General features: G+C 44.3%; 2 protein-coding genes and 1 long non-coding RNA gene across 3 annotated transcripts; 1 reads left to right on the plus strand and 2 right to left on the minus strand.

The window, feature by feature from the left end:
* Positions 1-4,132: 4,132 nt before the first annotated feature.
* Positions 4,133-14,122, minus strand: LOC125529721 (Transcription factor TFIIE, alpha subunit). The gene is made up of 10 exons (XM_087514294.1): positions 13,805-14,122; positions 13,578-13,700; positions 11,836-11,956; positions 8,420-8,545; positions 7,777-7,886; positions 7,520-7,703; positions 6,518-6,712; positions 5,813-6,034; positions 5,521-5,713; positions 4,133-4,455 (listed from the first exon to the last, which is right to left on the minus strand). Exons 1-10 carry the CDS (start codon positions 13,828-13,830, stop codon positions 4,355-4,357), a joined length of 1,401 nt encoding a protein of 466 aa, XP_087370420.1. The 5' UTR covers positions 13,831-14,122; the 3' UTR covers positions 4,133-4,354.
* On the minus strand, positions 8,552-10,661 carry LOC147982276 (uncharacterized; the record flags this gene model as incomplete). The annotated part of the gene is made up of 1 exon (XM_087545769.1): positions 8,552-10,661. A coding segment is annotated over one exon (1,308 nt), but the record flags the coding sequence as incomplete, so codon positions are not given.
* Positions 14,123-15,459: 1,337 nt separating the features above from the next.
* Positions 15,460-24,926, plus strand: LOC147982277 (uncharacterized). The gene is made up of 3 exons (XR_015599144.1): positions 15,460-15,878; positions 16,209-16,488; positions 16,963-24,926. It is a non-coding gene; the product is annotated as an uncharacterized LOC147982277 (long non-coding RNA).
* Positions 24,927-25,925: the final 999 nt, after the last annotated feature.

A 25,925-nucleotide genomic window follows, 5' to 3' on the forward strand; every position in this document is an offset into this window, starting at 1 on the left:
CATGTAATACTAACTTATCTTGGTGTTTATACTAAAGTTACCGGAGTGTTTCGACTACTCCCATTTTTTGCCTAGGGTGAAAAGTTACCATGATGTTTATAAGTAAATTATCATGTCTGTAATACCGCCTATCATCGGTGACGTGCCTCGGCTATGGGGTGAGGTCCACGTGCCGACATGGCACGACTCCCTTATAAACGGAACTTTGCGGGTCGTGTCAGTCCAGGCCCATTTAGGCGTGTGCCGAGTTGTGCCGTACCGGTGTCATGCCTAGGCCGCAAGGTGAGGTCCACGTGTAGACACGGTAAGGCCTGTTTATGAACAAAATTTCGTGGCTCGTGTTGGGCCAAGCCCATTTAGACGTGTGCCGGGCCGGGCGGCTGCCCCGTTGGCCATCTCATGATCAAGTCTGTGGTGCGTAAAGTTGTAATGCCATTTAGGTAGAAGTTATTGGGGGTATATTTTTTAACAAATCCTTTTCCCCAGGGTCAAAGTTTCCATGGGTGTTTGTACGCAAGTTATCAAGTAAGCGATGGAATATTATCAGGTCATTTACAAAAGTTACCGCGATGTTTTTCAACAATTTTTTCCCATGTCAAAGGTCACCGCGATGTTAGTACGTGAGTTATCGAGTATGCAGTGCGTATATTACCGTATTGTTTACACAAAAGTTACCAGGGTATGTTTCCAACAACTTTTTCCCTCGGGTCGAAAGTGCCCGTAGTATTTGTATTAAGTTATCAGGTATGCAGTGCGTGTATTACCATGTTATTTCACAGAAGTTGTCGAGAGTATGTTTTCAACAACTTTTTCGCCGGGTCAAAAGTTATCGTGATGTTTGTACGTAAGTTATCAGGTCAGCGGTGCGTATATTACCGTATTATTTATATAGAAATTATTGGGGATACGTTTTCAACAACTTCCTCCCCCCCCCCCCCCCCCTCATCCTGAGTTAAAGTTACTGCAGTATCTCTGTACATGAGTTATCAGTCTACAATGTGTATATTACCGTGTTATTTACACGAAGTTATCGGGAGTGGGTATGCATGTTTTCAAACAACTTCCTCACCCCCACCCCGGGTCAAAAGTTACTGTAGTGTTCGTGCGTGAGTTACCACGTCTACACTATGTATATTACCATGTTATTAGACATAAGTTAATGGGGTATGTTTTCAATAACTTTTTTCTTTGGGTAAAAAATTATCATGATGTTTATACGTGAGTTATCAGGACTGTGTTGTGTATATTATCATACTATTACACATAAGTTATCAGTGTATTTTTTCAACAACTTTTCTCTCGGGTCAAAGTTATCACGATGTTCGTATGTAAGTTATCAGCTCTTTTTTACGGGCACGTAAGTTATCAGCTCCGTGGTGCATAGATTATCATGCTATGTACATAGAAATTGTCTTAGTATGTTTCGTCAATATTTCTCTGTAGTAAAAAAATTATGACGGTGTTGTATGTAACTATTCAGATCTTTTCCGTGCCAACACCCTTGAAATTAGAGAATAGAGTTCATATATCATACACAACGAATTCCTAGGCTAGGTGGTTAGTCCGTCCATTTAAACAGCCTACTAAATAATTTGCAAAGGTGAGAGTTCGATTCTTAATCTGCACATAGTTTTTTCCTAAAAAAGAAGAACATGCTTATAACATGCAGAATTAAGATGCCCATCAATCACGCTAGTTAAGGATTTGAAGATATTTTTGGATGACGAATTAAGACGCACATCAATCACGCTTATTAAGGAAGGGATCAGAGAAAAATTCGCTTGGGCAGTTGAAGAACCACATGAGTTGCGGGAGGGAATTTTTGCACATCAATCCCGCACGTCAATCACGGCAATTAAGGAATCGGAGAAGAATTCGCTGGAGCAGTTAAACCACGAGGGGAGTTATGGGAGGGGATCGAGGGACGCGCCAGTTGCGGGAGGGAATCGAGGGCATGTGAGCCGCAGGATCCTCATCCGACGCCAGGTAGGTCGTTCGGATCTATTCCCAAGATCCGAACGTTCGGAAAATACAATTGTCGTATTATATTTATTTTTTAAATTGACCTCGCCTAAAGCCAAATTCTGACAATTTGTCCCCGGTAGGAGTCCGACACCGAGTCGAGCTGATCTGCCCGGTCAGCAGGGGCCAATCCGACTTTCATGGCAGCCGGATCAACCTCGCGAGTTTACATATATATAGAGCTAAACCGCACTAAACACACCGGAGGAAACACAATATAATATACACACATCAAGCGCGACCGATATCCATATCCATCGGCATGGAAGGAGGAGCACGAGCAGCGCCTATGGCCCTCGGTTTTGAGGAGGAGGTGACGACGTGGCCATGGCCTCCAGCAGAGGCGGCCATCCTCGGACGGCCAGCTCACGCAGCTGCTGCAGTACTGTGCCGGGGAGCACGACCACGTCGTCGCCGAGCGGGCGTGGGGTCCTCCTCCGTTGGCGGCGGCTCCGCCGCCCTCGCCGGACCAACTGATGCAGGAGCACGCTGGCGAGACGGCGTCCCGCGCCCCGGATGAGGAGGAAGGCTTGCTCTTGGAGCGGCTGATGCAGGCTTACGCCGACGAGCCATGGTTACCCGCGGAGTTGTTCCTCACCCCCATCGACGACTACCTGAGATGATAGATTCATCCTTGCATGGCCCCTTTGATCAAGCTTGATCGGTTGACCGATATGTAGTACTGTACCACAATTTGACACTGATCGCCTCTATAGTATCATCTGGAGTGGTATATATTGGATGCAATGTTTTACTCGAGCCGTGTTAATTAGCAATGCTGGAACAATACTTGTATATTTGGTCTTATTTGGGGATAATTTAATCTGGTTTCTTGCCCACAGTGGGTAACAAGATGACAGTTTTTTTTTTTGGCGAGACTTGATTAGTTAATGATCTCACACTGAGTTGCTTGAATCTCTTTGCAAAGAGAACTAAGGGCATCTCGAATATGGACCCTTAAACTGCGCGCAACTATTCGGACTGTGCGATCCGGACTTGCATAATTTGCCATCCAACACGGGCATGTACCGGTCCGTAGGCCAGTCCGGACGTGTTTAATTTGCCATTCAACACGGGCATGTATCGGTCCGTAGGCCAGTCCGAACATGTTTAATTTGCTATCATAACACGGGCATGTACCAGTCCGTAGGCCAGTCCGGACATGTTTAATTTGCCATCCAACACGGCATGTACTGGTCCGTAGGCTAGTCCGGATGTGTTTAATTTGCCATTCAACACGGGCATGTAGCTGTTGTGAACAATTAATAAAGTACTAGTTGATTTGTTGTTGATCTCACACTGTGAGTTGTTTGAATCTTTGCGAAAACAATTTGTGGTTTGCAAAGAGAACAAACAAACCGTTGATGCTCATCCGAACAATGAGAGTCTCATCTTCTGTTTAAACCTTCTTTTAACCACAATGACGAACATGGGTTGCATCGGGGACAAACAGATCACTAATGGAATTTCCATCTTTGCCGAGCGTTCGCTCGGCAATGTGTGCTGAGTTGCACACTTGGCAAACACGACTCGACTGGTATCTAGCCGGCAAAGTTAACTTTGTTGGGTTGACTCAGAAAACACATACGAAAGTCATTACCAAGACTCATACAAAGGGAACTAAACAATTATTTTTTTTATTTCGAGGAAAGGGAACTCAACAAACTAATACAGTAGCGCGTATGGAACGGCATATTAACAGCAATGCCACGTGGTAATGCCTCGTTGCCAAGCTCCTTCCCACAAGCAATCAACAAAGCTTTGCTAAGAAAACAAACAAACCGTTCGTGCTCATTCAAATGACCGGAGTCTAATCTTCTGTTTATAACTTTTTCAAAAATACGATCACGAACGTGGGTTGCTTCGGAGACAAACAGATCACTATTGGAACCTCCATCTTTGCCGAGCGAAAAAAACAAAACAATGCACACTGCTATGGAGCTTGTCGCTTCGGATGCCACGCCTCATAGAATCATTATTAGTCAACTGAATTCCACCGGCCATGAGTTGTTCTTTCATTACACAGGATACGTTCTCCATGGCCAACAAACAGGTTGTGGTAACTAATTAGGGACAACGACAGGAGACAAAAGCTAAGACTGAAGAGGGCTAAAAGGGTAAAACTTCTTTCAAATTCTTTTGAATTTCTTAACGTCACATGGATGTCAATATCATACTTCACATTATAGTAACTTTTCACAAATCTGGGAGAAAAATGTTATTTGCAGCCAAGCCTTGATATGCATACATCTGGAAATATTATTATATCATTTAACATCCCACTTTGAACTGACTTCACGAATTCAAGACGGAGCAACTTGTCGCCGTACTTTTAACCTTCTTCCCAGTCAATCTCATCTTCCTCGTCGTCGCCAGATTCTGGGGCCTCGGCATTCAAATCCACAAACTTATATGGCTCCTCCGATGTATTCCCTGCATCAGTTTAAACCAACTAGTTTACACATAATCTACAAGATTCGACAAATGTATCCAACATACAAACCTTCAATTCAAATGTCAGCACTGCCTACATGGAAATTCATGCGCATACGGAAAATCCCCAACAGGTAAAGAAAATCACATTTACGTTTATGACAAAGATAAGAAAATACCATTTCTTTTCTCTTGAAGCACAGGGCCATTAGCTTCATGGTTACTATAAAACATTCTACAAGAATTTCAACAGTCCAAGCATAAGGAATGCTCCCTCCATCCCAAAATGTAACGAGTATTTCGATTCGTTAAGACAAGGGACTAACAATAACTCCAACAATATGTGGTTTATGTGACACAAAATCAGAATCATAAGTTTTTTTTAATACGAATCTAGTGATATAACTTCATGTCACACAAGCCACATAAAAGTGGACTAAATTTTAGTCAGTCTTGATGAATCAAAATAAGCCTTACATTTTGGAACAGAGTAGTGACAGTTAATTCTTAATTCTCAGGACCAACTTGGCCATACAAACTGACTCACAATATGAGCAAATAACTGGACAGCAAAAGGCTGTCAGCTTCAAGAAAAACTCAAGGTATTAGCTACTAACTGAACTGTGCCTGATGTCAACATCAAGACATCAAAAACACCACCTTCAGCCTCTATCGGAATGTTCGGTTGTCAGCTTAAGACGTCACAATAACCATGTTCACACTACGATAACTTGGAGACTGTCAAATTCAGTTAAAGGTTGATTCATCAACTAATGAAAACTTTCATGCAGTAATTGACAAATCTATTATATACCAATATAAAAAGTGCCAAGTCAGGTGTGGTACTTTCTATCCCAACCACCCAACAACACTTATTCCCCTCATCACTCTCATACTAGTTACACAATTAGTCACCTGCATAACCAACTTCCTAATTTTGCCTTCCATTTTCATCCTTTCGTAGGAATGCTATCACTCCCTAGCCGACTTCCTAGTTTGCTATCACTACTACAAGCATATATGTATCCTAAATTATATGACTGAAAACTAAAAGGGATAAGATACCTGCAGGTTGCTCCTCTTCCCATTCAACACCCTCATCCTCACCATTCTCATCCTCACGTTTGGCTTTCATGCCCACCTGCCGCTCAGAATGAATTTCAGAAGAAAATGCCTGGCCTTCCTGCTGCAGTCTCTTTGCATCTTCCTCCTCCTGTCTTTTCTTGAGGGCCTCATAATATGCCTTAAGGTATTCATCCTACACAGTTAAAAAAAATAGGAACACAGTTAGAAGATGTTAACATAAAACCACTTTTACAGTAAATGCATTCTATGCTATATTCAATTCTAATCTGACCTGTAAACTCTTCTCATCTTCTTTTGAGTCCTGTTTTTTCTCATCTTTGACTTCTGATTTTTCATCTCCTTTTGATGTGTTACTGGACTCTCCTCTTTGTTCTTTTGTAAGATTCATCCCTTCTCTGACCATCCATGGAGGTAAGACTTTCAATGCTGAACCATCTCTGCCAGATTCATCACCTTCTGCTTTTACACCCGAACCAGCCAACTCAACATCAACCTGAAAATCCAAATAACGCGATTGATCAAGTAAAATATGGTAGAAAGAAAATAGGACCAGCTATCAGTTATACGAGCTAGGGGGTGCATGTCACAGTATATTAAACATAGATACTAAAGGACATGTCTCAGACTCATCATAAAATGATTGAACAAAATATAGTTAATGAGATACCGTATAATGCAAAGTGTAGACTTTCATGTAGATGAGTAGGATAAACCAGTGAATAATAAAACGTGCACCTAGGAGCGCTTGGCGACAACAGAACACCAAGCACTTAATCATTCTAGGTGTGTGCTTATGTGTGCCTAGGCCTAATGCACAGCTAACGCCTATCGCTTTTTTTTTCTTGGGATAAACATTTATGTTTCAAGAGTCTGAATGGCCATGAAAAGGATATAAAATATTATATCATTATGAGCATACATATGCATATTACTTGACTACAAAATCCTACTACTCAAATCAATATGACACTCTTACCTTTGTATCTCCAAGATAAGGCATCGGTGTACCATTGTACTGCCCTTGTGCATTCCTAGCTGCCTCAGCTGCAGCAGAATCACCATGCGCGAAAGCACCGAGATTTAGTCTTTCCCATGATTGTAGACTCCCAAACTCAGGAGCAGGCAGATCCTTCACCCTCTTAAGTTGTGCTTGCAATGGCTTCAATTGCTCCTGTATTGGTACAAATATAAATAAGCAAAGTGATATATAAAATCAGTCTCCATCAAATCATCAAGATTCTAAGACACATAAATTTGCAAATGAGAAGAGAGGAGAATTATTTACACATTAGTCTATACAATAAGCACATAGAGTGTGTACTTCCAAAAGGTCACATATACAATGAGATTAAATCTTTTTCATCCAAGTAGTTATTATTTCTTCAGTAAACTGCAACTTCAAGAGATGGATTAAATTTTACACTGAGCTTTAACCAGACACTCTAAACAGATTTATTGAACAAGTCATACCAAAAACTAACAAAGCAATAGTGCTTAGATACAGCTTAGATATATGTTTTGATGCACTGTTAATGCTGAAACTAAAAAACTGTCAAACTAGGTGACAACCATCACCAGGGTGGACAAATCTTCCAATTATGTGGTGAAAAGAACTTGAGATCCCGATTTGGGGTGAGGAGTGAGTTCTTGTTTTTCAAGATGAGGAATGAATCCAATAGGTTTCTCGGGTCCCCAAACTAAAGCCCTTTGTGAGGGTTTGGGTTGTAACTGACCCAGCCCGTGTATAACCTACATATACGGGACAGAGCAGGTCTGGCTAGGATGCCACTAGAACCACCTTTGGACCCCTGTTCCACAGTTTGCGGAAGTTCGGATATGTACATGCCCAGTTTACTAGTTCATGAGCCTATGTGCATCCACCTAGTGAGTTTATGAACCAGTGATACAATTTACTCTTTGCACTATAGTACCTAAATAAAATTTTAAGCGACCGAAATTATAAGAAGTTTGTGCTCACATCAATTCTTTGCTGCATATCATTCAGTTTCTCACGCCGACGCTTCCGTGCATTATCATCACCATCTCCCATTTCCTCAGAAGAAAGCTTGTCACTCTCTGCAAGTAGTTCGCCGTTGCAATTTTCACAATGGAAATACTCGTCCGTGTAGCTTATAAGTTGCAACGCATCGAAGGCCGAGTACCTGAGAAGACAGTTGAGCACAAACACTCCAACATTCTTTCTAAAACAAAATAAATTACAAGTCAAGCTAATACCTCTTTTTACAGTTAGGACATATATAGTGTTGAACTGTATTTCTGCTGTCCAATTCATCCTTCAACGTTTTTTTCATGCGGTGTATCCGGTACCGTACAACATCACAGATCTGTGTTTGAGAAGATGCATCTTGTCAACCATAGTTTACATAAGATAGTAGAAGAAAAACTAAATGGGAGGAAAATGTATTTATTATTGTATGGTTCTCAGCCGGAGTCGGCTAAGGGAACTAAAAATAAATTAACACCCAAATTGCATTGATTGAACCCTGTCTTGCAGGGCGCCCTGACGCCTACGCGTCGCCTAGGCGACGCCTTACGGACACCTTAAAAACAATGCTAATGGTGTCTACTCCAAGTATACAATTAGGCCAGACATTTTGAATCTGGAATAGAAATACTAGAATTCTGCTTCTTTGCAAGTCGAGGGTAATCATAATTGTCGTTTGAAAAAGACAAACAAAAATGAAGTGTCACTTTTGTTTGCTCAACAATCCACACGAAACATCCATTGAAGTGGTGCAATCACAGATTATTTCAAAATTATAAAGCCAATATAGAAGTATTTTTTTATGGAATACAAGACAGTCTATCATTTAAAGACACAAGAACATAAAACTACCACGAGTTTAGGATAACTAACCTGTGCATAGTCCAAGCAACAGTAGGAATGTGTGTGCAGCTTTACTTTTTCCTCTCCCTCCTTCGTGGGTTGACCATCACCTGCAGCTGCTGCTGCAGCACTATATATTTTTGCACCTTTTGCTGACTGTACCAAAAGGGAAAAGACACAGTTAGAACTTAGAACGCAAAGAACCATTTAGATTCAATAAATCAATTCCTTGGATAACGCAACAGACACCAGATGTTAAAATGATATGATCATGAGCTCCACATATTTCCAGGAACCAAAAGCACATGACTAAAACAGCAAGTCTCTAGAAAAACATAGACAAGTACTATAAATTATCATTTGCATGGAATACTTGCATGATCATTATTTCATATGCAATGTCTCAAGTGTACTTTTCCCTGTCACTACTTATTTTATTTAAAAAAACATATGAAGTTCTTCCAAATATAAAGTACTGCATGAATAAACTGTATGACTCTGGTGCACCTGGTAGAATCAAGTACTCTACCAGGTCTAGGCCGTAGGTGGTAAGGGAAGGATGGAGGAGGGCGTGGCGAGGAACGGGCGCGCCGGCGGCAGGGCGCCGTCGCGAGCTAGGAGAAGGGCGGCGGCGGTTAGGGCTGTTGGCGGCTAGGGTTTCCGGCTCCTCAGGGAGCCGGGCAATAGGAGATAATATTCTTCTTATTGCTTGATCTCAAACGATGTCTTACACGAGTATTTATAACTTTAGCCTAAGATAACTTGCCTAAGATAACTTGTGGGCCAAGCCCCCTAACTACTGCCCGGTGGGCCTCTTAACTTGTGGGCCAAGCCCCCTAACTACTGCCCGGTGGGCCTCTTCCGGATATAAACTAAGCCGGCCATAACACTTCTCCCCGCCTGCACAAACAGCTCGTCCTCGAGCTGTAGGGTGGGGAAGCGCTTGCTGAACTCCTCGAGGTAATCAACCAGCGTCAAACACCTTCTCGACATCTGGGACGGCCAGGTCGGCGGCGATGGCATCCTCCGGAATGTAGTCTGCAACCTCCAGATAGAAGAGTCGCGGGCAGGCGTGGCCGGGCTTGTAGGGTTCGTCGCAGTTGAAGCACAACCCTTGGCGGCGACGCTCGAGTATCTCGGCTGAGGTGAGCCGGCGGAACGGGCGCGCCGCGGTCGCGGCGAGAGGTGCCTCGGTCGCGGCGAGGGGTGCCGCGGAAGCCTGCGCAGGCCGACCCGGTGCGGAATCCGGCGAAGGTAGTGAGCCAGCGGCCCAGAACGGCGAGTCCTGCTGAATGGCCACCGCGCGGCGCTCGAACGCGCGGGCGTAGTACATGGCCGTCTGGAGATCGGGGGGATCCCGGAGCTCGACGTCCACGCGAATATGGTCCGGCAGACCGCCCACAAAGAGCTCGGCGCGCTGGGTCGCGGAGACGCCCGGTGCGTGGCACGCCAGGGCCTGGAAGCGGTCGGCGTAGTCCTGCACCGTAGATGTGAAAGGTAGACGGCCGAGGGCCGCCAGTCGGCTCCCACGGATAGGAGGCCCAAAGCGGAGACAAAGCTCCCGGAAGCGCTCCCATGGTGGCATGCCGCCCTCGTCTTGCTCGAGAGCGTAGTACCAAGTTTGTGCTGCGCCTCGAAGATGATAGGAAGCGAGCCAGGTACCATCCGAAGCGAGCGTCCGTTGCCCTCGAAAGAACTGCTCGCACTGGTTGAGCCAGTTGAGGGGGTCCTCCGTGCCCTCGTAGGTGGCGAAGTCCAGCTTGGCGAAGCGAGGGGGTGGCGGCCCGCCGTGCCCGGGGGCGGCCACAGTCGCCGGCAGCGCGTATGCCGGTTCGAAAAGCGCCGGGGCGTAGTTCGCTGAGCTGGAGGGGTGATCGAATCGTAGGGAGGGCGTCGGGTGTTCCGGCGCCGTGGAGTATACCGGGCCCGGAGACGAGCCGGTCGCCCACGCGGGGATCGGCGATGGTGACGGTGGAAACTGCACCTGGTGCAGGGGCCGACCCGTGGCCCGTGGTGCTGACGATGGCGGTGGCGCCGGGTGGAGCTGCTGCACCGGCGCCTGCGTCGGGGGAGGGGGGCGGTGGCGCCGGAAGAAACTGCTGGGTCGGGTCCCCCAGCGGCGCGATGGAGGCTGGCCACGCTGGCCAAGGCTGTCCCGTCGCCGAGTAGTGCGGCAGCAGCAGCGGCGGCTGGGGCGCCCCTCCGAAGGGCGCCTGGAGGGCCGGGGCGGCCCACTATAGCGGCGGCGGTCCGTAGGCGGTGGTGACGGCGCTCAGTGGCGGGGGCTGGTTCCCGGCGAGGTAGAGGGTAATGCCCCTGACCGCCTGGACAAGCTCCCGCAGGGTGCCCTACACCTCCTCCGGCGAGAGGAGCGGGGGCGGATCCCCTGTAGTGGTGATGGCCGCTGGCGCGGAAGGGGCGGTGGTCCTGGACGCGATCTCCGTCATCGCCGTGGAAGTGGCCGGCCGCAGCGAGAGCGGGACGGAGGTGGATGGTAACGGCGGCGGTGATGGAGGGAGTGACATGATCGGCCTGGTGTCTCTGGATACCAAATTGGTAGAATCAAGTACTCTACCAGGTCTAGGCCGTAGGTGGTAAGGGAAGGATGGAGGAGGGCGTGGCGAGGAACGGGCGCGCCGGCGGCAGGGCGCCGTCGCGAGCTAGGAGAAGGGCGGCGGCGGTTAGGGCTGTTGGCGGCTAGGGTTTCCGGCTCCTCAGGGAGCCGGGCAATAGGAGATAATATTCTTCTTATTGCCTGATCTCAAAGGATGTCTTACACGAGTATTTATAACTTTAGCCTAAGATAACTTGTGGGCCAAGCCCCCTAACTACTGCCCGGTGGGCCTCTTAACTTGTGGGCCAAGCCCCCTAACTACTGCCCGGTGGGCCTCTTCCGGATATAAACTAAGCCGGCCATAACAGCACCTCCCTCCAGTGTAACCAAATATGATAGAGGTTAATTTTCAGCAAGAAACACAAAATGTAAGTGTATCAAAATAGTGTAGCTTCAAACAAGTTGATGCTCCCATGACTTGTACCTTTCAACATTCAGTATTCAATACTAACCTCTTACAGAAGACATCAGTACAATAAAGCAATACCACGATAAGGAAACATAAGGTGCAAAACAGGTGCTACTTAAATTAGTCTAGATGTTTAAACATATTTGGCACATTTCATGCACATTTCAACATCACTGCAGAGAAGTTTAGCAGGAGAAAAATTCTCACACCTCACTAATTGTTAAACTGAGAGCTAAAGCGACTCATTTTCTGGCCACTGATGAATGGTTCCATTTACAGCTTAAAAACATTTGAGTAAACAACTAAACAAACAAGAATATGTTGTGATCAGGTGACAAAGATATGAAGTAAATGAGGCTACCTTACAAAAAATCAAAATGACAAGAAAGTAGATTACAAGAACAAGATCAATACAATACTAACCTCCTTTCTGTGATCCCTTGTCACTAGCTTCTCTTCTTCAAAGAATCGGAGGACACGGCGAAGTTGTTTTGAGTGGAGCTTTAATGATTTAGCCAAGTCTTCCTCCCGGACCCACTGGCGTCTAAAGGTGAAGGTACAAAAAAAATATAGTGCAACTTAGCCAACAAGCTAACAGTTGTAGACCAAAGAAAATAAATATTTGAAAGGACAAATGCGGTATGGCAGATGGGGTACATGATATAGGCTATTTATAATGCAAATGCACTTTTGGGTTTACTGATGGTTGATTTGTATGTCTGACAAACAATGGGCAAAGAAGGCCTCCAAAATTTTCAGTCCCAAAGTGAGTGGCAAATTTCCAGTTCTTGAGTAACAACTACCGTCATAACCTCTGGTCGCCATTAATCACTGAATGACACGATATGAGAATAGCAAAAGCAAAAGATTGTACAAATATCAGAGCCTCAGATTTTGATAAAACGGCTATGACATATCAGTAACCATCTTAGGGTTGGTTATCGACCCACCTCTGTAAATTACTTTTGGATTCTTATGAACTAAGACCTCACAACCAACTGGGGTGGGGGGGCAGTTTGTAAAACAACTATCATGAGAAGCACCCATCCTGAACAACAGGGGTGATCCCAATATCCTAGATTGAAGAATCAAACAAAATAACCACCCTCATAGACGCTCGCTTAAGCGCGCTGGCGGTTGGGCGGAGGCAAAACACAGGCAGCCAGTGAGGTACTCAGGCAGTGTCGGCTGTGGGGAAGAAGAGGCGGGAAGGGGATGTGGCTGTGGACAAGAAGCTGCAGCACCAGCATTGCTGCTACTGATGCGTGCCTGGAAGGGAGCAGGCAAGAGAAAGAGACAGCTGGGAGTAGATGGACGGTTCGGATTAGAGTATATAGATGGTTGAGATTGGGTTGGCAAGCTAGGATTCCATGAGGGGCCTTATCGGAGCAATGTTGCACGAAGATTAGAGCGTGTATGCTCTGAAGCGCCTGAGGCTAGGCGCTAGACAGAGGCAAAACGCAGGACTACGCCCTGCGCTTCATTTTTTTTTCTTGCATATCAGTAACCATTGTAAATTACTTTGGATTCATATGGAATAAGACCCCACGGAAACCATCAAGGGGGAGCACCAGTTTGCAAAATAACTATCATTGTCTCCATAAGAGCGATTATGCATTCATACTTGATATACAAAGACCTACATAAGAACCATCCATCCTGGACAAACAGGATGATCCCAATATCTCAGATTGAAGAATCAAGCAAAATAATCAATCACAATCCCCAAGTGCACTTACTACATTTTGGTAGCTCCCAACAAGGACTCTGATGAACTTGTCAAGACTTACAAACTATTTGACTTTTAAGCTACCGGGCTTTTATTCTGTGTTACCGGTTGCTAGTACTCTGGGGGCGTGGACACCCATATTTTCCTGGTAGTTTTTTTTGTTCCGCAAGACAGACCGAACTGGGCATTTTATCAGCTCCATTCAATGGATGAAATTAGGAGAAATGCTCTTAAGTCTGAAATCATTTTTACCAACGATATACGAGAGCACAGATGTCATAAGCCCCGGCTGAAGTGTATTATGCAAGCTCAAATTGACCGCCCATGAGTCAACAACCTCAGCACAAGTCCAAACTTGCGCGAGCCCAAGCTTAAGAATTCACTGGCGTGTAAATTTCTCCAGGTACCGCCGATTCACAGCAGAGATTTCCCGTACCTGGTGAGGCCGTCGAGGACGACGACGGCCATGCCCCGGTTGTCGCCGCGGGAGGTCTTGGCCTGGGTGTCGCCCTTGATGGAGATGTCGTCGTAGAAGGCCCGCGCCGTCAGCCTCACCAGCCTGCCCCGGACCGACCATCGAACAGATCCAAGCTAGATCAGAGACGACGAAGAAGAAAGCCGCCGCGACGGCTAGGGTTTCAAGGGAGGGGATCTGGGACTCACCGGTTGAAAGGCTCCAGAGAGCCCATCGCGGCGGCTCTATCGCGTCGGCGCTACGGAATTTGTTGGATCGCTCGGCGCCGCCGCCGAGTGGATCGCGTGGGGAGGGAGGGCGGCAGAAAGGGCCTCCGCCTCGGGCTTGGGGCGGCGAAGATGGAGCTCCGGCGGGGGCGGAGCAGGCCCAGCTCGGGGGCGGTGGAGGGAGTGAGGGCGGGGGCGGAGGCGCCGGCTCTGGTGGCGGCGCCGGAGACCTAGACCGCCCTGCGGCGCCGGAAACGGATAAAGGAACGAGTCACCCGTCGCCTGTGAAAAAAAAAAGTCGGGGGATGCACCGACGCCTGCATGGGCCAGGCCTACGAGCGGACGCAGCGTTTTTAACTGTGCTTTTTTTTATACTTCCTCTGTTCCTAAATACGTATAAGTCTTTTTAGAGATTTCAAATGAACTATAACATACAGATGTATATAGACATATTTTAGAGTGTAGATTCGCTTATTTTGCTCCATATCTAATCCCTTATTAGAATCTCTAAAAAGGTTTACATTTGAGAACAGAGGGAGTATAAGTCAAAAGCCGGAAAAAGCCCCTATTTAGAAGCTTTTGTGCCATTTTTTTATCAAAGTGGAAAAACTGCAAAATCGAAAGCAAAATCCCAAACAAATAGGGCCTAAGTCTTGGCCGAGAGTTGCTTCGCGTGGGTTTCGTTCCTTTGGTCGTAGACGTGCTTCACGCATTGTACGAGCGTTGACGGCGGCTACAGATCGCGTTCTCACCGCTGCTGCAACCATGGTCGCTTGGTGAGGCAACGGGCCGTCTCCACCACCGTAATCGGTTGTGCCAGGTGCCTCGGCCGCGCCTGATCAGAGGCCGACCGGATGGGTTACTGCTGTTGTTGATGGTGGCTGGCATGGCGGCAACCGCGGGCACAACGGTTAAGGTAACCACGAAGGCAGGCACCACTACAAGGCAGACTATCATGGAAGCAATTGGAACTATGGTGGATATATGGCACCTATGGCGATGAGTGATACATAGGCTCATTGTCCTCGGGTGACGGTCGAGGATCACGGTGGTCCCTTTTTGTCCTCGGACTATGATGAATATGCCGGTCCCTTTTTTTCCCTGTTCACTTATAGCGGGCCTTGCACGCGATAATGGGCCGGCCCATATGCCAGTCGTGACGCCTTTTTTTCTTTTTCCTTTCTCATTTTCCTTCTTTAAAATAGTCCGAAATTTTCCTTCTTTGAAGTTGTTCTAAGCTAGGGTCCGGCTCTATACTATTAAGGACCCCAGCTTGGAACAACTTAAAACCATCAGACCCACCCGTTACATAATGATGTTTCTCCAGACTCTTCGATATGTAGTTGCGGAGCAAACATTACTGCAGAAAAGTATCATATCTATAAGATCTAAATAGTTCATCTCCATTAACTTATTTCTCTTGACATGCAGCATATCCACCTCATCATACTTGCCATGTCAGCGTCTAATCAGTAACCTACATATGGGACCGACGAGTACAACAACGCTGCCACACAGGTGTTCCGTTACTGCCAAGGGACCCACCACAATCTGACCTCACGAGCATCCTCTCTCTCTCCCTCATTCAGCAGCTCCCGCAAGTCTCCCCTTCCACTTCGCTTTCACTTTCACCTTTAACTCCCAACCCGTCCCGTGCCTCCCCGTTCCATATTCTTGGTCTGCCCAACAAATCCAAGATTGATTAGTCTTGCTCCGCTGTCAATCTGGAGATTTGCTCTCCCCACCTATCTGCTGCAATTCCTTGCCAGCGCCGCAGATCATGGAGGAAGACATGGCCGAATCGAACTTTGCACGGGTTGGTCTGCCCCGTACCTCCTCTGACATCCCGCCACTCCACCTCGCCTCCAACATCTATATGGTTGTAGGAGCGCAGGCCAGGCCGCTGTTCTGACGCCGACCACCCTGAATCGATCCTTGATGAAGGCATAATCCCTGAGGATTCTACCCGTCGTCATCTTCTCAGCAGCGATGGCCTCGCCAAGAGTCAGTTGCGTCGGCTGCACCGTCGAATAACCCAAGAATCGGAAGCAACGAGGTACATACGTCTTCTCCCAGATTGATTAGAATAGAACTCCCGGGAAAAGGATTGATTTGGAATTAGAAAATGAGAGATTGCATCCTGATTGGGGCATTAATTTACATTCTTTATTTTTGATGCGATATTAGGAAAAGGGAATCATTTTGGGTGTGACTACGACTTGCCTAAATTATTTCCGCAGTCTGATTTACTTTTGATGCGATATTAGGGAAAGGAATCATTTTTGGTATGATTATGACTTACCAAAATTACTTCCGCAGTCTGATTTCTTCAAGCTTTGGCATGTACTAATTAATTAGGAACATCTCAAATTTTCTTTTATGCAAGTTTGTCAATGCAGATGACAGTGGGTTCACACAAATCATACAAGTTGGAAACTTTCATTTGGGTGGAGCTAATTTTCAGGTGGCCGAGAAAAAGGAGCCAATTTTTAGGAATATGGGAAGTTCAGATTGTTGGAATCCATTCTGATATGCTATTCTGTTTCCTAACTTTTTTTGTTGGGATTCTACTAACTAAACCTTAAACTCTTATCATTTCGTGCAGCAACACGCCAGAGTTTCGACCGAGCATCATATTTTGGTATGAGCTGCCTCAAAGTTTTCAGGTGAGAACTATAGATGGACCAGATTATTTGTACAAAGAAGATGAGTCATGGCCTGACTACAGTTTAGTACTTCATTTTTGTATATTCTTATTACTCTCACCGTTGAAACAAACATGTGTGCTGCTTTTGAGTACACGTGCAACTCTAGCCATTTAAATCTTTCATATCCATTGATATTTTCGTCACTAATGTCATCCACCTGTTCTCTTCTTTGTAACCATATGAGTCAACAACAGATCCACAAGGACATTCACAATATATGCAGATGCCCACCAAATTTCACCTTCATGCACTCTGTTGTAAACTTAGGAAATATCCATGCAGCCATATGAACAACCAACCGCCCCTCCTCAACTCATATTCTATTTTACTAAATAAATTTTCAGTCCACTGTTTTATAACAATTTTTAGATTAATTTTACGTCTGGAAATTAAGCTATACTACAGAGTTACCATGATACATGATTTTCACAGAAACACGAATATGGGAGTACATTTGTTCTGGGACTGTGAATTTATTAGGAGACATACCAGTAAGTACCATCTTCCCTTAATCCCTGATTGTACCGCTCAAATTAGTCTCACCATGTCATTTATTTGCTCCCTTCATGTATGTTGTTACTCTCATACAAGTTATAATGCTCGGAGAAACTTGGAGTTCCAGCCGCCTGCTGGTACACTACCTTGCTACTTAATATGAGGTTATCCTCTATAATTTTATGATTGTTATTTTTTCCATGCTTTCTGCAATTATGTTTGCAGATAAATGAATGTTTGCATTATTTTGCATCCCATCTATACATGTTTATTGGTTCTTCTTCTTTTTTTTATTTTTTTCAAAAAGGGGTTTTACCCTAGCCTCTGCATCAGAAAGATGCATACGGCTCATATTAATAAAAAATCCAGCAACAAGTCTCCAAGTCTCGAAATCCATCGAGCCCAAAGCTCTATCCAGCCTGACTCGGGTATACGAGCCTCCTGTTACTTTCTTCTCATAAGTCCACTTGACACCTTTGCATCCGAGATCAAGTAAGCCACACACGTCAACCGCATCTCTGAAGCCCTGGATCCGCGATTGACTTCTCGAGCCAATCCCGTCATGTTCATCGTGTCTCAGCACCTCATTGAAGTCGCCTATGCACACCCACGGCAAATCTTGGAGGGTGGACAGGTTTTTCATTGTATTCCAAGTGTGATGGCAAAGATGCGTCTGAGCTTCGCCATAGAAACAAGATAGCCTCCATGGTTGATCTCCTACACCAACGATTTTGCAATCAATATGATACTTAGAATAACCCAAAATCTCAGTCTTCATTTCATTATTCCAGAAAATAGCCAAACCTCCACTCCTACCGGAGGCATCAACCGCAAAAGAACAATCATTACCTAAAGTACTTTTCAAATTCTCAGCCCTTACCCCACTAATCTGTGTTTCAACTAGACAAAGCACTCTAGGGGCAAACTTATTCGCGAGTTCGCGCAGCTCTTGAACTATCGGGGCGTTGCCAATCCCCCGACAGTTCCAGCATAGCAGATTCATTGCGTCCGGCGGTCCTCCGCTGGGGAGGCCGCCGATCTCGCGTCCGAGCTTTTTCCCCCACTGGGGTTCTTCTTCAGCACACCAACTGTCCCGTCCTTCTCACCCGAAGTGCCTGTCTTTCCCATCTGCCCCGTGAGTTTAGACCTCTTCGGGTCTTGCTTTGGAGGAGGACTAATCGGCACCGTGCTTCCACTTGGCTTCGTCACCGCCACCAGCTCCAGCCCCGTCGATTTGGGGTTTGGAGAGCTAATAACCTGATCGGACGAGCGCTTCCTGTTGGTATCCAGGTCCATACCTTCATCTACATGTGCCTCTTGTTGGCTTGTCGCTGGATAGTGTTCCGCATGCATCTCTTGCCTCTGGTTCTGCTGCTTTCTGTTTCGGCGTCGGGTTCCCCACACCGTGGTCGCTGGAGCCCGGAGATTTTTGAAAACCAGTGCAGAGGGGGGTGCACCCCATCGCCGTGCTCCTTGAACTCATGGCCCATCATGCCACAGACCTGACACCAGTCGGGCAAGCGCTCATACTTTACTGCAAAAATCTCCCTCTCTCCTCCCTGGATCAAGGATATAGCTTTCTTCAGAGGATGACGGACGTCCAATCTAACTCTGACTCTAAAAAAGTTTCCTTCGAAATCAAAAGATGAAGGCTCGGAGTCAACAAACACACCAATCTTTGATGCAAGCGCCTTAACCTTTCCATGGAAAGCGATCGGAAGCTCGATGATCCTAGCCAAAATCTCGAAGGTGAAAAGCTCAATAGAAGAGGGTTTTGTATAACCATCATACGGGGCGATTAGTACTGGGTTTCCCCTGAAGTGCCATGGACCGCCCTGGGTCACACGCTCCCAATCTCCCAAGCAATCAAACTGCATCTAGAAAAGGTTCTCCTCCAAGGTTTTAATCTTTACTGGCCTGGCTAGATCCCATGTTGTTTTCATGTTGCGAAAGAACCAGTAGGAGCTGAAGTCCTTGTCCATATGAACTCGGGCTAAAATCATCCAGCGGAGCGACTCCTCGGCTGGTGCATCATCATCCTCAAAGATTACATCATCGAGGTCATCTTCCTTCAGGGCCAGCTCCTTCATCATCTCCTCCAAGTTGCCTTTTCCTTTTCGATCGGCCGCCGACGAACTCCCCTGGCCAGCCATTTGGATCAGATGCAGGTGGCGGACGATCTTCTCGAAACCACAAAAACCCTAGCCCCCGGCCCGATGGTGAGAAAACCAGCCCCCCGGCCTTGACAGCGACTAGGCTGCCTCGATCCCTGGTACTAAGATCAAACCCCCGGCGAGAGGGAAGGTAGATCTCAACGACGCCCGAGGCGGCGAGAGGAACGAAACCCTAACGAGAGGGAACGAAAACCAGAGTTCAGAGGAGTCATTTGGAATCGAACGGGACGCCGTGGCCAGCCGGTGCCATTTGGAATCGAACGGGACACCTTGGCCAGCCGGTGCCGTATGTACGTCACGCAGGGAAAGGCGGCATGTTACGTGCGCCTCCTGGACAGCTCCTGGATCCCCTAGTGGATGGGGTTGAGCGCTGGTTGGAGATTCATCCTACATTGCTAGTCATAATTGGAAAATACATCAGTAGACCACCTTGCCACACCAAGTAAATCAGATGACAACGAAACTCTCACAGCTGCAGCCTGTCCTGGTTTCTTGCATACAATAACATATTTAAAATGACATTTTTTGGTTGCATCTAAGAAAAATATAGGTAGATTTGTTTTTGTGACATGACAAATGTCGGGGGGAAAATCAGTGACATGGCAATTTCAGAATTTTTTTTGCCATCTAGTACAAATTTTCTTACCTTTTGTATTCATATTTTTCTGTCTAAATTTGCCCAGTTACTAGTCCAGTTTTTAATTTTTTTGGCATGTCAAAGTACAAATTTTTCTACATTTCGCCTACATATAGACATCTAAAATATATTAATTTGCCATGTCACTAATACATGCTTTTTTATTTTTTTTGCCATGAATAATAGAACATCTTTTCTAATGTTTGCCATGACTTCTGTACTAGGCATTTATATAGTTTTTGCCATTGATCCGATCCAAAATAAGTGTCATGGATCGGAGGGAGTATTTGTTGTGTTTATTTATTTATTTTTAATCATGTCAAACTTGTTCTGTGCTTATGTTCACTTCTTATATAGTATTTGCCATGGATCATGGCAAATTTTTAAACATGTGTACAACTGCAATTTTTTTGCATCTAAGAAAAATGTAGGTACATTTGTGTTTCGCGACATGGCAATTTTAAGAATGATTGATCTAGTGGCATGGCATTTTCAGATTTTTTTTGCTAAGAATGATTGATCTAGTGATAAGCTTTTTTAGCTAAGTTTCCCATGATCTTTAGAACATTTTCTTCCAAACTTGCCATGGACCATGACAAAATTTCACTCTGCATGTTTTCTCGTACAAATACGATGACAATTTTTATCTTTGCATATGTTTTTTAATGTATTGTACCATGGCCAATTTATTGTATATACCACGGGAAAATGTAGCTAACTTGAGTTGCGCTCTCGAAACAGGCTTTCGTCCCGCTTTATATATAAAGCAACAACCAAACAAAATACACGCTGAAACCCCATGGTAGCAAATGTTTGAGGGGGGGGGGGGACTAAGGTGTCCTCGATCGAACCTACCCTAGCGAGTGAGTCGTTCGCTCTAGTCAGCTCTCCACCTGACGAGTGACAATCACGTGTTATGCGCGCCCGTTGTTTAAGTTGTACTCCCTCTGTTTCTATCATTTCTAAGCTCATAAATAATGATGCTATGGAAAGACCTACCGGGGTTATCAATGAGAGTTTGATAATTTTGATGAAGATGACCCTGGAATATTTTGTTATTTGCTTGATGAATCTTTAAGATGCTTGGGATAGACTGTTAATGATCCGATCCAGCTATGTACCCCAATATCAAATTGAGATATACTTGAAAAGCTTTTATGTTGGCTTGCCCTCTTCTTTCAAGATAGTTTTAGATTCTATATTTGAAGAAGGTTTTCTTGAGGGGGATGCCATCGATACCCATGAAAAGATCAAAACTATATTTGGGCACCCCATGAATGATAAGGTTGAATCCACCTCTCTTTTGTGCTTTTATCAAAATGAAATTATCAAAGAGATGAAGGCTAGCTTAGATGCAAATTTCCGTAGCGTGCTTAATCTTTCTTCCACCATTAATGTCCACGTGCTTTCTCAAAATATAAAGATAAATGGTATAGATAAGAAAAATTTTCTTTTCTTTCCCAACACCAAAGATGGCAATACCTAGATCTATTCTTGTTTTTATGCCTAGCTAGGGGCGTTAAACCATAGCGCTTGTTGGGAGGCAACCCAATTTTATTTTTGTTCCTGTTTAGTAATAAATAAATCATCTATCCTCTGTTATGATTGTGTTTTTATGTTTTAATTAGTGTTTGCGCCAAGTAAAGCCTTTAGGATCTTCTTGGGTGATTGTTATTTGATCTTGCTGTAAAAAACAGAAAGTATGCGCTCACGAGAATAATTTTCATTTCTTACGAGAGAGCAATAAAATACCAATTTCAACTGCAGTAGATCAATATACAACTTATTTAGGTCGTACTAATTTTTCAGAATTTTTGGAGTTACAGAAGTATTCGAAGCCTACAAATTACTACAGACTGTTCTGTTTTGACAGATTCTGTTTTTCGTGTGTTGTTTGCTTATTTTGATGAATCTATGGCTAGTATCGGGGGGTATGAACCATAGAGAAGTTGGAATACAGTAGTTTAACACCAATATAAATAAAGAATGGATTTATTACAGTACCTTAAAGTGGTGGTTTGTTTTCTTATACTAACGGAGCTCATGAGATTTTCTGTTGAGTTTTGTCTTGTGAAGTTATCAAGTTTTTGGGTAAAGATTTGATGGATTTTGGAATAAGGAGTGGAAAGAGCCTAAGCTTGGGGGATGCCCAAGGCACCCCAAGGTAAAATTCAAGGACAACCAAAAGCCTAAGCTTGGGGATGCCCCGGAAGGCATCCCCTCTTTCGTCCACGTCTATCGGTAACTTTACTTGAGGCTATATTTTTATTCACCACATGATATGTGTTTTGCTTGGAGCGTCTTGTATGATTTGAGTATTTGCTTTTTAGTTTACCACAATCATCCTTGCTTTACACACCTTTTGGAGAGACACACATGAATCGGAATTTATTAGAATACTCTATGTGCTTCGCTTATATCTTTTGAGCTAGATAATTTTTGCTCTAGTGCTTCACTTATACCTTTTTAGAGCACGATGGTGGTATTATTTTATAGAAATTATTGATCTCTCATGCTTCACTTATATTATTTTGAGAGTCTTTTAGAACAGCATGATAATTTGCTTTGGCTATAAAATTAGTCTTAATATGATAGGCATCCAGGATGGGTATAATAAAAACTTTCATATAGAGTGCATTAAATATTATGAGAAGTTCGATACTTGATAGTTGTTTTGAGATATAAAGATGGTAATATTAGAGTCGTGCTAGTTGAGTAATTGTGGAATTTAGAAATACTTGTGTTGAAGTTTGCAAGTACCGTAGCATGCACGCATGGTAAATGTTGTGTGACAAATTTGAAGCATTAGGTGTTTTTTGATTGCTTTCCTTATGAGTGGCGGTCGGGGACGATCGATGGTCTTTTCCTACCAATCTATCCCCCTAGGAGCATGCGCGTAGTGCTTGGTTTTGATGACTTGTAGATTTTTGCAATAAGTATGTGAGTTCTTTATGACTAATGTTGAGTCCATGGATTATACGCACTCTCACCCTTCCATCATTGCTAGCCTCTTCGGTATCGTGCATTGCCCTTTCTCACCTCGAGAGTTGGTGCAAACTTCACCGGTGCATCCAAACCCCGTGATATGATACACTCTATCACACATAAGCCTCCTTATATCTTCCTCAAAACGGCCACCATACCTACCTATTATGGCATTTCCATAGCCATTCAGAGATATATTGCCATGCAACTTTCCACCGTTTCGTTTATTATGATACGCTCCATCATTGTCATATTGCTTTGCATGATCATGAAGTTGACATCGTATTTGTGGCAAAGCCACCTTCATAATTCTTTCATACATGTCACTCTTGATTCATTGCACATCCCGGTACACCGTCGGAGGCACTCACATAGAGTCATATTTTGTTCTAAGTATCGAGTTGTAATTCTTGAGTTGCAAGTAAAGAAAAGTGTGATGATTTTCATTATTAGAGCGTTGTCCCATGTGAGGAAAGGATAGAGACTATGCTTCCCCCACAAGTCGGGATGAGATTCCAGACGAAAAAAGAGAGGCCAAAGAAGCCCAAATAAAAAAAGAGAGGCCATAAAAAAGAGAGAAAAAAGGCCCAAATAAAAAAAGAGAGAAAAAGAGAGAATGGGCAATGTTACTATCCTTTTTCCACACTTGTGCTTCAAAGTAGCACCATGATCTTCATGATATAGAGTCTCTTATTTTTTCACTTTCATATACTAGTGGGAGTTTTTCATTATAGAACTTGGCTTGTATATTCCAATGATGGGCTTCCTCAAAATGCCCTAGGTCTTCGTGAGAAAGCAAGTTGGATGCACACCCACTTAGTTTCTCTTGTTGAGCTTTCATATATTTATAGCTCTAGTGCATCCGTAGCATGGCAATCTCTACTCCTTGCATTGACATCAATTGATGGGCATCTCCATAGCCCGTTGATTAGCCGCGTCAATGTGAGACTTTCTCCTTTTTTGTCTTTCCACACAACCTCCATCATCATATTCTATTCCACCCATAGTGCTATGTCCATTGCTCGCGCTCATATATTGCATGAAAGTTGAAAGAGTTTGAAAAGGCTAAGTATGAAACAATTGCTTGGCTTGTCATCAGGGTTGTGCATGATGGGAGCATTTTGTGTGACAAAAATGAAGCATGGTCAAACTATATGATTTTGTAGGGATAAGCTTTCTTTGGCTATATTATTTTGATAATACATAATTGCTTGGTTAGCATGCTTGAAATATTATTATTTTTATGTCAATATTAAACTTTTGTCTAGAATCTTTTGGATCTAAACATTCATGCCGCAGTAAAGAGAACTACATTGAAAATTATGTTAGGTAGCATTCCACATCAAAAATTCCGTTTTTATCATTTACCTGCTCAAGGACGAGCATGAATTAAGGTTGGGGATGCTGATACGTCTCCGACGTATCTATAATTTTTGTTTATTTCATGCTATTATATTATCTGTTTGGATGTTTAATGTGCTTTAATATACTCTTTTATATTATTTTGGGACTAACCTATTAACCGAAGGCCCAGTGCAAATTGCTGTTTTTTTTGCCTATTTCAGTGTTTCATAGAAAAGGAATATCAAACGGAATCCAAACGGAACGAAACCTTCGTGAGGATCTTTCTGGGAACAAACGCAATTCAGGAGACTTGGAGTGGAAGCCAGACACGCAACGAGGCGGCCACGAGGCAGGAGGGCGCGCCCCCACCCTCGTGGGCCCCTCGTAGCTCCACCGACCTACTTCTTTCGCCTATATATACTCTTATACCTTGAAAACATCCAGGGGAGCCAGGAAACCACTTTTCCACCGCCGCAACCTTCTGTACCCGTGAGATCCCATCTTGGGGCCTTTTCCGGCGATCTACCGGAGGGGGATTCGATCACGGAGGGCTTCTACGTCAACACCATGGCCTCTCCGATGATGTGTGAGTAGTTTAGCACAGACCTTCGGGTCCATAGTTATTAGCTAGATGGCTTCTTCTCTCTCTTTGGTTCTCAATACAAACTTCTCCTCGATGTTCTTGGAGATCTATTCGATGTAAAACTTTTTGCGGTGTGTTTGCCGAGATCCGATGAATTGTGGGTTTATGATCAAGATTATCTATGAACAATATTTGATTCTTCTCTGAATTCTTATATGCATGATTTGATATCTTTGCAAGTCTCTTTGAATTATCGGTTTAGTTTGGCCTACTAGATTGATCGTTCTTGGAATGAGAGAAGTGCTTAGCTTTGGGTTCAATCTTGCGGTGCTTGATTCAAGTGACAGAAAGGGAACCGACACGTATTGTATTGTTGCCATCAAGGATAAAAAGATGGGGCTTATATCATATTGCTTGAGTTTATCCGTCTACATCGTGTCATCTTGCCTAATGCGTTACTCTATTCTTATGAACTTAATACTCTAGATGCATGCTGGATAACGGTCGATGTGTGGAGTAATAGTAGTAGATGTAGAATTGTTTCGGTCTACTTGACACGGACGTGATGTCTATGTTCATGATCATGTCTAGATATTCTCATAATTACGCGCTTTTCTATCAATTGCTCGATAGTAATTTGTTCACCCACCATAATATATGCTATATTGAGAGAAGCCACTAGTGAAACCTATGGCCCCCGGGTCTACTTTACATCATATAAGTTTCTGATCTATAATTCTAGTTTACTGTTTATTTTGCAATCTTTACTTTTCAATCTATACAACAAAAATACCAAAAATATTTATCTTATTATCTTTATCAGATCTCACTTTTGCAAGTGGCCGTGAAGGGATTGACAACCCCTTTATCGCGTTGGTTGCAAGGTTTTTGATTGTTTGTGCAGGTACTAGGCGATTTGCATGTAGTCTCCTACTGGATTGATACCTCGGTTCTCAAAAACTAAGGGAAATACTTATGCTACTTTGCTGCATCACCCTTTCCTCTTCAAGGGAAAACCAACGCCATGCTCAAGAGCCAGCAGGTTTCACAGTGTTTGTTGGTTTTAATTTAATCTCTTGGAGTGCTCGCAAATAGCCAACTTTATCTAGGTCAAGTACAGAAGTTTAGCATAAGACCCTAGCTAATGCTACTGCTGAGGTTATTTGGGTTCAGAACT

This window comes from Triticum urartu, chromosome 3A (assembly GCF_056163025.1).
Source record: "Triticum urartu cultivar PI428250 chromosome 3A, HENAU_Tu73, whole genome shotgun sequence".
In the NCBI taxonomy this organism is placed as follows: Eukaryota; Viridiplantae; Streptophyta; class Magnoliopsida; order Poales; family Poaceae; genus Triticum; species Triticum urartu.

Coding starts and splice junctions, on each gene's coding strand:
- LOC125529721 (XM_087514294.1), bottom strand. CDS start 13,830: ATGGGCTCTCTGGAGCCTTTCAACCG. Junction 7,887..8,419: donor GTTGCTTGGACTATGCACAG/GTTAGTTATCCT, acceptor TCTCAAACACAG/ATCTGTGATGTTGTACGGTA. Junction 7,704..7,776: donor TGTCCTAACTGTAAAAAGAG/GTATTAGCTTGA, acceptor CTGTCTTCTCAG/GTACTCGGCCTTCGATGCGT.